Genomic DNA, 11375 nt, shown 5'->3' on the forward strand with positions numbered 1-11375 from the left:
TGCCCCTGGTCGACCTATTGGATAATCCGGCCCTGCCCAGTGCCTAGAAATCCTAATCCTTAATCCGGCACTGCTCCCGGGCCCCTATTCTTGAGCTTCATTAGGGGCCCCTGACCTTGCTCTAGCCTCGACTGGGGCCGATTTACCTTTTGTGAAGTTCGACCCACACAGCCTTCTGGTTAATACGCCACTGCGCTTGAGACTTCAAAGAAATGTTAGGTACCCCTTTGCTCCATTTCGGGGGGTTGTTGAACCCCTAAACCCCCATTTTAAATGCGAGCTTATTAAATAGTAAATACACGTTACTAATAACGTATCTTTCATACGGAAAACATCAGTAGTTGTAAACAATATTCGTTTCCTATTTGAACAAAATGATAATTTTCCAAGCCTATATTAGCAAAAAGCATCATGTTTTAGCTAATGGTCCATTGTTTTAGGCGAGTGTTTGGCGGTACTGACACCGGATCTGGCCATCGCCTGCGCCCAACTGACGCTAGATGGAAGAGCGGTCGTGTTGGGTTTGAAACAGAGAGCGGGCATCGTTACATATCTCCTTTGTCAAAACTCGAGTCCACCGGAAGGTCTTCCGGAACGCGATCCGTACGGTGACCCCGAAAACGATGGCAAAGTCTTCGACGTCAGCCAGCAAGGTTAAAGGGACAATTCAGAGGCTCGCGGTGATGAAACCGATTCCAAAAACGGATATCGAACTTTCCAACTGAAACAAAAAAGTATGAACACATTTGGGTCTTTGCTCCGCGTAACAAATTTCACTAATTAAAACAAAAAAGAAAATTAATCCCGTTCGTTTAAATATGATAGTCATCTCGTACGGTAAAAAAAATCATCGTCCATAATTAAGCTTCATTTTTAAATGTCTCACGATAATTTAATTAAAAAAAAGTTTGGTATATTTCTTTGACTAAAAGTAAAGTTGGCCGAAATCTTGGTGTGCGTAAAACTGAATCCACCCAACCCCATTTTTCACAGAAAATAAAATAGACCCCCTCAAATCCAAAGCTACGTAATCCCTACTTGAGTGTAAATATGAAATATCTGGCCTACCACCCTGTACCACCCAGACCACGTAAACTTCAGAATCATTCTAATAATAAAACGGCACATTTTGTAACGCGGTTAACGACTACAGAGCAAAGTTTAAAGTCCTACCAAAAGAAAGTTACTAAAACATTTGGCAGCCGAAATAGGCGAACTGCTTCTCTCTTTATCGAGTTTTAGAATTCTTGATCTGTAGCGTGGTTTACTGAGTGATTCAATTAGTTGCCCCCTTAAGGGGTGTCCGTTTAACCGCCTAGTCTATTTAGGTAAAAAAAAATGTTATAACCGCATTTCGCTGTTAGGTCCCTGTTCTAAAAGTCCCTACGGTTTATGGTGTCTAATATAATTGGCGCGTTCCGTGTATATTACTAAAAGTTTGAAGAAGTGTTCATTTTTTTGCGCGATTAACAGTTGACGTTTCCTAAGTTATCAAAAACATTAAATTATTAACACATTGAAAATTGTCACGTTTCATTCATTTTCCTATTTCACACACAATAGACGCATTCACATATTGCCTACAGAGAAATGTGCAAAAAGGGGCGAAATCCACCCGAGGTACCTTCCTATTTAATAATGTTTGAGTTAGATGGCGACACTATACATTTTATGAAAAATAAATTAAAAAAAAAAAATATTAATTACTAAATTATAGTACTTTAAATTCTTATTAAAAATATATAATTTTTGTAATTTAAATTAACAATTAGTTTTAACAGTAGTTAACACTCTCCGCCATAGATAGCACTATAATACTATTTTAAATTATTCAATCAGGGAACTTCTGAGGGAAGATAATTTTGTATTTTAAATCTCGACAAAACCGTTCTCCACTAAAATCTGAAAACTTTCACCAATCGTTGAAAATCAAAATTATGACGTCAGAGCGCCATCTACTAACAAATAACGCCATCACCACGTTACCTCGGATGAATTTTACCCCTTTAAAGACGTCTTTGCCCGTTAAAAATTGTAAATCGATCTATTATACAGGTAGAAGCTCTGAATACGCTTATCAATTATCTCGACTGAAAGCAAAATACACGTAACTTTATACACAAATCTTAAAAAGATACGTGGATTTGCTTGGATTATTAATATCACGTGATGACTGCGCAATAACACTGAAAATCAGTTCGGTAATAATCTTTGCTTATTGTGATACTAATTGGTATTACGTTACTTGTGATACGACAAAGAAAAGCGACAATATGCGATGACATCTATTAATTAATAGATAGAGTTAAAATTATCATCTTAATAATAATAATAATCAGCTAAGGCACCTAGCGACTTTTATAGCCTTTATCCCAGGTGGCCGGGTTACAATGCGTAGGAGGGTGGTGGCAAGCTTGGCCCGTATCCAGCCGCCAAAGTTCGGGGTGCCAATGCCTTGATAGACTACGGTTACATGGAGCTCGGAGCGTCGACGTAAGGAAACGTCGACGTTTATTTTTCTCATGTAACCGCACGAACGTCGACGTTCGAAGAGATACGTCGACTTAACGAAAACTTCCTCGAACCGTCGATTAAACGCCTTACGTCGACGTTCGGCGCGGCATGTAACCTCTTTACGACGACGTTTCCTTGGCCAGTAGGGATTTTTCCTACCGCATATCCGACTGTTCCGAAATAAATTCGTTTTAATTTGAGTTTTTTATATTATTTTCTATTTATATTTATTTTTATATTTATATAATAATTATATAAATATTATTTTATATACTTAATTTTATTTCCTATTAATTTATAAATAATTTCAATTATTTCGAAACAATTTACTAACTACAAATTGCAATTTACAATTTATGAAACTTTTTAAATTATACTGAAAATATAATGAACATTATTTATAATTAATTTATATAATAAATTAATCAACGTATGAAAGATGTCATTTTATATTATTATTATTATATGAAATACTCGATATATTTATATTTAAAAATGTATTATTTTATAATTGAATATACTAATAAAACGCGCCAAAATACCCTGTTTTGGAAGGAAAAATCCGTAGAATTTTTTGAAACGACGATCATGTAACCGCTCCCCTTTTCGGAACGTCGACGTTCGTCGAAAGTCGACGTTCCCTACTAACCGTAGTCATACTAAAAATCGTCATTTTTAACTCCCACTCGTAAATTTGCTTTATTTTGTTATTTTTTTTTAATTAAAAATTTCGTTTTCATTGAAACCAGAATATTAAACCGCGTTTAAAACTAGCTATTTATAACGGTTGTAATTTTAAATAGCCTTTAAATTATTAGTTATTTAATATAGCAGGATACACGACCATTGTTTTATCGTCCAATCACTTTTCTCGTTTTCGTGTATCCTGGTGAAGCCCTAAAATATAATAATATTATAATATTAATTTATATAGTTAAAATAATGTTATGACATATTTCATTTTATTTTAATTAAATATTGTTATATAAAGCGTGTAATTTTTTTTAATTAAATTGCCGAAATTTTTATAGTTTTGTTTTCAATATTTCAACTTTTCGTGCATTAAAACGCGCGAAAACAAATTTTTCCAAAACTATAGTAAAAAGGTTTTAAATATTAACTGAAATTAAATTGTGATGTAGCTCGCTAGCTTCTTTTTTTGATTAATATATAAATATTTTAGATCCTATCTTTCGGTAGTTGAGCAATCAATTGTTTTTGGGTTGGTCGGGTTGGGGATTCTTAAGTATTCATTTGGGGGCGCTCAGTCACCAAGTGAGCTAACAGTTCCCTACACTTATTATCACCGTTAACCTCTAAAAGTAACAGGCCGTAGTTGGTATATTACTACACTGCTAGTATACATGTGTAAATATGGAGTAAGAAGACCATAAGCCTATAATCTTTCCATAAGTATGTGTCATTGAGTTGAAATAATTCCTGATAACAGTAACGCAAATATATGGGAAAAATATGTATTTACTTGATGTTTGCTTGATGAGCGCATAGTGACGTAGAAATTTACTTTACCGGTGTTATTTCTAGTCAGCGCTATTTTTAAAGATGACGGCTATAAATAAATCAGATGAAGCGAAAAATATTATTTTCAATATTTAATGAAATAGTAAATGGTGAAATTGTTGACGACAATATTCTTTATTGTTGCAACGATCATTATCTTATTAAAAAAGCGAAAACGGCCATTGCAGTAGCTGAGGCATTCCAATTAAATGATAGGCCTTTGACCAAACGTGTAGATTAGAACTACAGTTGTATAATTTTAACACCTCCGCCAGCTAAACTGTAAACACCGACGCGTTTGACGTCAAGACATCAAAAAATCCTTATCTCCTTATGAGCATCGGATGCCCATCGTGACGTCCAATCGGAAACGTGAAAAATCGTACAGTAACAAAATGTTGGCAATTGGCATCGATTACTCATCGATATTTTTGATGAGCGTCACTGAACGTATCCAAGGTATGGTAAGAGAAAAGATGGACAGTTCACAGTGTAGTCATTCTAGAAATTGTTAAGTTATTTTTACATTTTAAAAATACCGTTTACGCAACATTAACATTTTCACTTCAAATATTTAAGATAATTTTATTGTAGTCTTTTGATAATGTGATATAGAAATTTAATACAAATATCTAACATTTTAATACAAATATCTAACATTTTAATACAAATATCTAACATTTTAATACAAATATCTAACATTTTAATACAAATATCTAACATTTTAATACAAATATCTAACATTTTAATACAAATATCTAACATTTTAATACAATCCGATATTTTCAAGACAAAGATACTATTTAGGTTAATGAGAAAGTATGAGTCGACCCGTTTACGGAACCCTAACTTAAAATAGAAATTCAAATTAAACCATTAATGCCATCTGTCGGGAATTTTTTTAAATGTTTTTCTTGGCGCAATAATTGAGAATTTAACAACTATTTTGATATTTCTGATAGAGTAAAATTAAACCAATAAATAAATTTTTTATTAAGTTTTAAATCGAACTTTTTGTGAAACTCATTCTTACGACCGATAATGGATGGCGCTATTCAATTGGGAAAATGGATGTTTACTTTTGAGAGAAGAGCTTCGGTAATAGATCATGCGCATACGTTCTCAGTAAAATAAATAGATTCATGTTGAATTTGCCGTATTTACATCAATTTTCAGAGGTACGACGTTACAATACCGTTGAGCAGTGGTTTTCCAAGGGTGGTTCGCCAGTTAAAACTTGCATTTGGTGGGTTCTATGCAAGATCATCAGAGGATAAATTTGGGAAAGTAACCAATACCAGATAGCAATAATGTATATAGAATTTATAGACCGGTGTACCTAGTAACAGAGACCATACATACTATCATCATAGTGCCCTACGCTATCGTCCACAAGCCCGGGCAGGTGAAAAATCCAGCATGGATTGTTGTACCCTACTACTGATGGTCGCACCTTTGACGCAAGCCACTCAAACCAGCAGAAGATGCAGCAATGGGTGGACCATTTCCCACTTCGCACGCAGCAGTGGGATTAAGAGTGAATGCTGTAGCAACTCCAGCCGACACCCTACCTACGTAGGTAAAGAGTCATACTTTTTGGAGAGAGCTCCTGAAGGGGACCGACGGGCACACGCTGCGGTCCACATAACCCGGCACAGCTTCAAAAAGCCGGGAAACAGGACCACCGTGCCCTCATACGGAGGCCCGCCGCCCCACAGCAGGCTACCCAATCAATTAACAGATAATATGGTGGGAAGCATGATTCCCTGAAGAAAATCCACGCCCCTTTACTGGTGGAGATATTCTGGTACTCGCCCGATCTTCCGGGAATAATGAATACAGAGGCTACAGTAGCTCCCACATATTATCTGTTAACCTAAATAAAATCTTGCCAATACTAAATCCAGACACAAGGATAGACAACTATATACATTTCGTCAGACTGCCAGCTAGGAGCAACAAACACAAGGAGAACGCAGCTAGCCTTTAAACACGAAGGGTTGTGTACTAATTTCATTGGACGAGCGTCACGAGCCTTTGCGCTGAACGTTTTACGGGCGGGGGGAAGACAATTTCCGAATTTTCCCCTTCCGACGGCAGCAGGCGCTAAAGCGTCTAACCAATGAAAAATGTACACAAGAAAATACACGACTTTTGACGGGTTGCGATCTCCTTTTGTGGGGTGCTGTGTTTGTTGCTCCTAGCTGCCAGCATGGAATTTCCGGTTGCGACGCTATCGCCACCATTGTACGTGCGCTGGTATTACAAACTAAATTGAAAATCCAGAATCACGTCCATGAAGTATCAGAAATCGATGGTAATCAGAATTTTTAAGTTAAATTAAATTAAACATACAAAATCATAAGTAATTAATTGATAAATTAATATAAAAATAATCATAATCCCAGAAGAAATTAAACCAAATGTTTAACTATAATCATTTTATCTACATTCACAGAAAATTTTGCCATTTCCAGGAATACGTCCTTTTACGTTTTCGTTTTAAACATTTTTAAATCTTTACGATTCAGGATTTTAAAGTTTTAAATTTTTAATAGTTATTCGAGGGGCAGATTAAGTTTGCACCCTTGATCAATTAAATCTGATGAAATCATGATTAAGATGATAAATCAGGATTAAGTCACGTTTAAATCTGGATTAAATCGAGTTAGTGATTAAGTCGATTAAATCATGATTAAGCTGAATAAATCACGATTAAACTGATTAAATCGCGATTAAACTGATTAAATCTCGATTAAGCTGATTCAATCGCGATTAAACTGAATAAATCGCGGTTAAGCTAATTCAATCACGATTAATCTGAACAAATAACGATAAGGCTGATTAAATAACGATTAGGCTGATTAAATAACGATTAGGCTGATTAAATCACGATTAGGCTGATTAAATCACGATTAAGCTGATTAGATCGTGATTAACCAGATTAACTTGTGCTTAAATCAATAATAATGATTAAATCAAGATTAAAAGATCAAATCGTGACTAAATTGGATTGCAATTAACACGATTTAATACAATTATCCGGATTTAATCGGATTAAGTATGCACCTGAAAGAGAAGTGATCTGCCCCTAGTAGTTATTTCTTTATTTGGACTGTTGTTAAGTCTAATTTTGTTTAATTTCGCTAATTTCCTTATCGCGTGTCCTGTTTCACCAAATTGTATAACACATTTTACGTTATCTACACTTTTGTTTCTGGGAAATAGTAAGTTGTGTTTTGTGTTCTTCTAATAGCGAAGTAGATTATTCTTCTGATAGTGTAGTTAAAAGTAATTTTGAAGAGGAAGTCGACGGAATAACATCATTTAAAATTCACGATTTACGTAATGATAAAATGCGAATTATACAATGGAAAAGTATCTTATGGCAACATCAAGGAAGTGCAGTTGGTGTGACGACGAAATTATTATACACGTTCGAGAAAACGCGATTAACGTTTACAATTCAGTAATCGCAAAAAAAACAATCATTTGGTGATGTTGACTAAACAGTCGAAATCGACTTAATTTAGAAAACGCACTATTGTGATATTTGAATTTCTTACCAATTGATACAGGCGCCATCTAACTCCAAAAAACATTCAGAAAATTAATTTAAATTAACCCGTTCGCGTTTCGCTACCTTATTTTTTAAATCCCAGTAACTCGAAATATTAATTTTTGATAATATTCCTCTTGGGTTTATTAAGTTAATGTAAAAGATAATTGAAAATTTGTTCAAATTTAAATTTAATATTTCAAATATATTCAATATATCGGGGGATTGTGTGTACTTAAATATCGGCGACATCTAGTTTTAAATGTTATGATACCCTAGATCAAGAACAAATTTCAGCGTTTGAAAGTTAATCATTAGTTTCATTTTAAGGACACTGAACTGGCGTTCATACAGTTAAAATTGAAGTCACTTGAGCTTTGATCGTGAGGGATAAAACTATAAACTACATGAAAAGTTAAAAAAACTCATTTTTGTTTGAAAAGAAACCAAAACATATTGTTTACACTTTCTTTGGGCCTACGAGTAACTTTAGCAACTAGACGACCAGGATTTAAACGTCTACTCTTAGACTAGCTTACATAATCCTTTCGACTTCTTAAATACTGCTTTCAAAATTCCACGTCGCGTATCCAACTGTACCAAATATTTAAATATTTATTACAATTGTATATTTATAATGACGTCAATACTTTGTGGATAACGTAGGACTGATGACGAAAAAGAAAAATGTTGAAATGCAAAACAGTACTAGCTTTTTAAAATGAAATAACGGTTTACAGACATGTAAACTAACGTAAGTTTTGGCGCCCCCCAACCCCATACTAAAAACAGCTCTGGGCCATCTATAACGCAACCTAGAGGACAGCACCACGCCTTACGCATCAAGTATCGTCAACCCGACAGATTTTGTTGAGTTAAAGTTTAAAATAGGATCTTTGAGAACCGACATTGAAGGCTGGAGTGCAGGATTAATATCGGGTTGACGATACTTGATGCGTAAGGCTTGGTGCTGTCCTCTAGGTTGCGTTATAGAATGCCCATAGGTTTTTTTAGTATGGGGCTGGGGGGCACCGCACACCCCCCAGCACTCCAGCGAAGTGAGTGCGCGGCGCCGTCAGGCGCCAAAACTTAGTTTACATGTCTGTAAACCGTTATTTCATTTTAAAAAGTTAGTACCGTTTTGCATTTCAACCTTTTTCTTTTTCGTCATCAGTCCTACGTTATTCAAAAAGTATTGACGTCATTCAGGACTTTGTCGGGTCGCTATCCGCTCGTATTTTATATACCTAAATAAAAATTACCATTCGTTTCAAGCGAAACATTTTCGTAACATTAAAATGCTAGAAACCTAAAGATGAAAAAAAAATCAAATAAAACTCTAGGAACGACCTTTTCTTTGTAATTGTGGTAGTAAATTATGAATGATATCATACAAATCTTGTTTATATAACAAGCATAGCAATTTACAATCTGTTTTAGCTAATCCTTTTATTTTATGTACCCAATTAGCGCCATATCTAATTACTTCCAATGAATTTACATTTTAATTATACTTACACCGCCTTTTTCAAATTCGATATTTTTTTGAATATATTTTGACAGGTTTAATTCTAGTACTGCTAGTTTGAATTTAAAAGTGATAATTAAATATTTAATTTAATTACAAAAGCTTTTTAAAAATTTATTTGCGTATCGTTTTTATTTGAAGAAACAGCTTATTTAAATTATAAATTTCATTTCACGTCATGGCCGACTGATACGCGTTACCGTCGCAACGAACACAAGCCACCCCCACAAGCAATCTACGAATTTCAACCCCAAAAAAAACATATTAAATTTCTTTTTGATAGAGCAGGATATGTCAAAAAATGGTAAATATTGATCCGGTTTAAAATTAATTATAATTAATTCAATAATCGGTAGAAAAGTTTCCTCCATGGTAACACTGAGCGTTTTTCTCTAATTTTACAAAAGCTGACGCTATATCCCAAATGATCGAACGGGTCCCATTCAGTAGCGGCGCTAAGGGTGGGCTGAAGTGGGCTTTAGCCCCCCTGCATTTCTGAGAGGGGCCACTTATTTATATTAAAAGGGCCACATATTTATAATTAAGAGGCCATATTTTTGAATTTATGTATTTTCTTTATCTCTAGAATTTTTTTTATTGTCAAAACAAGTTTTTCTGGAAAAAAAATCTTTCATAATCAATTCGTTTACTCAAGAAGTTAGTAGACCATAAACAGATAGAGGAAGGGAGCAGAAATTGAAAGAAAGTTGAATGGACAATAGAAAGAAAAGAAAAGGGGAATTAAGGGAAATACCCCAGGCATGCTCGTGTCCCCTCCAGATCGGATATAAGGTCAGTAGGGGGTCCAGTAAAGGTGACGAGAGCTGCAACAATATAACGACCTTGCTCTTCTCACTTCCTGGAAAATTTTCGTTTTTTTTCGGTTTCACCACTTTTGCGAAATATGGTCAATCCAAGGTTTTCGCTAAGGGCCACAAAATTCTTGGGGGCCACAAAATACTGAGCCCACCTGTGAAAAAACCTTTGCGCCGCTACTAGTCCCATTCGATCGAATTTCCATTTGATCGAATTGCATTTGGTCGAATGGCATTTGATCGAACGAAATTTGATCGAAAGCTACTGTAGGGTAAAACTACTAGTTTTTGGGAGTAAATCGTAAAGGCAACATCTAGTCAGAAGGAGAAACAGTAGACTCTATGAATAATAATTACATACAACGGTGCATACGCGCCTACGGCGCGCGTACATCAACCTAACCTAACCTAACCTAACCCTATTTATATATATCAAAAACAACGGGTCGTTATCGTTGATGTCATATAAAATTCCATCATATAGTGTATAAAGTAAAAATCTCTTCATCTTTGTGGCTTAATACAGTTAAAGCAATGAATTATTCCATCATTATTCCTTCTGCACTTAAGCAATGAATTATTCCATCATTATTCCTTCTGCACTTAAGCAATGAATTATTCCATCATTATTCCTTCTGCACTTAAGCAATGAATTATTCCATCATTATTCCTTCTGCACTTAAGCAATGAATTATTCCATCATTATTCCTTCTGCACTTAAGCAATGAATTATTCCATCATTATTCCTTCTGCACTTCATAAAATAAAAACATACCAACTGGTACTATAAATACTTTTGAATTCGATCAAATAGTATTCGATCATTTGAAGGTTCGATCTTATGAAACAAATGACAAATGGGATTCGATCAAATGGAATTTCGATCAATTGCAACGTATAATGATCGACTTGTCGATCACATATTTTTCGATCAAATGGACCAACACCATATCATAGGCGCTACCTCAGAAGGGCGACTCCGCAGCGCCACCTAGAATAACGTAATTTGCGGAAAATGCACATCGTTATTTTTAAATCTACTATATTTTCTAGGCTACTACTATTTAATTAGCATTAAAGAAGCTCATTTCGATTAAAGCTTTTTCATCTAAAAGATTAACCAAAATTATTTTTGCACCTAATTTATTCAAATGATATTTTTAATAGGCGCTTAAAATAAATAATCCTCCCAGGAAAAGCCAAGAAATAATATTTCCGAGAGCCAGGACCCGCAGGGTATTGTTTATACAGGGTGTTTCAAAAGGTTATGCAAAAATTTGAAGGAGTTGTAGGGGTGAGTTGAGAAGTATGCCTGTTTTGGTCCCATTTTCCTACGATGAGTTTAAAGTGCGCCAGAGAACTTCAAAATGTGGCCTACTAACCCCTGGAAGTAGGCTGCAACAAGGATGATTTATTGAATCGTCTATTATAACTCTTG

The 11375-nt window shown here is 34.9% G+C and overlaps 1 protein-coding gene across 4 annotated transcripts in view; it reads left to right on the top strand.

Moving 5' to 3' along the window:
- LOC149927193 (NACHT and WD repeat domain-containing protein 2) overlaps positions 1 to 1523 on the top strand; it is a 169761-nt gene extending 168238 nt beyond the window's left edge. For all 4 annotated transcript variants that reach the window (XM_090159550.1, XM_090159549.1, XM_090159547.1 and 1 more), the window contains one exon: positions 441 to 1523. In XM_090159550.1, the coding sequence (XP_090015676.1) occupies positions 441 to 658 (218 nt within the window). In that variant the 3' untranslated portion in view covers positions 659 to 1523. The remainder of the gene's footprint in view (positions 1 to 440) is intronic.
- The last annotated feature ends 9852 nt before the right edge of the window (positions 1524 to 11375 follow it).

Source organism: Leiobunum rupestre, chromosome 9, assembly GCF_980474605.1.
Source record: "Leiobunum rupestre chromosome 9, qqLeiRupe1.1.hap1, whole genome shotgun sequence".
In the NCBI taxonomy this organism is placed as follows: domain Eukaryota; kingdom Metazoa; phylum Arthropoda; class Arachnida; order Opiliones; family Sclerosomatidae; genus Leiobunum; species Leiobunum rupestre.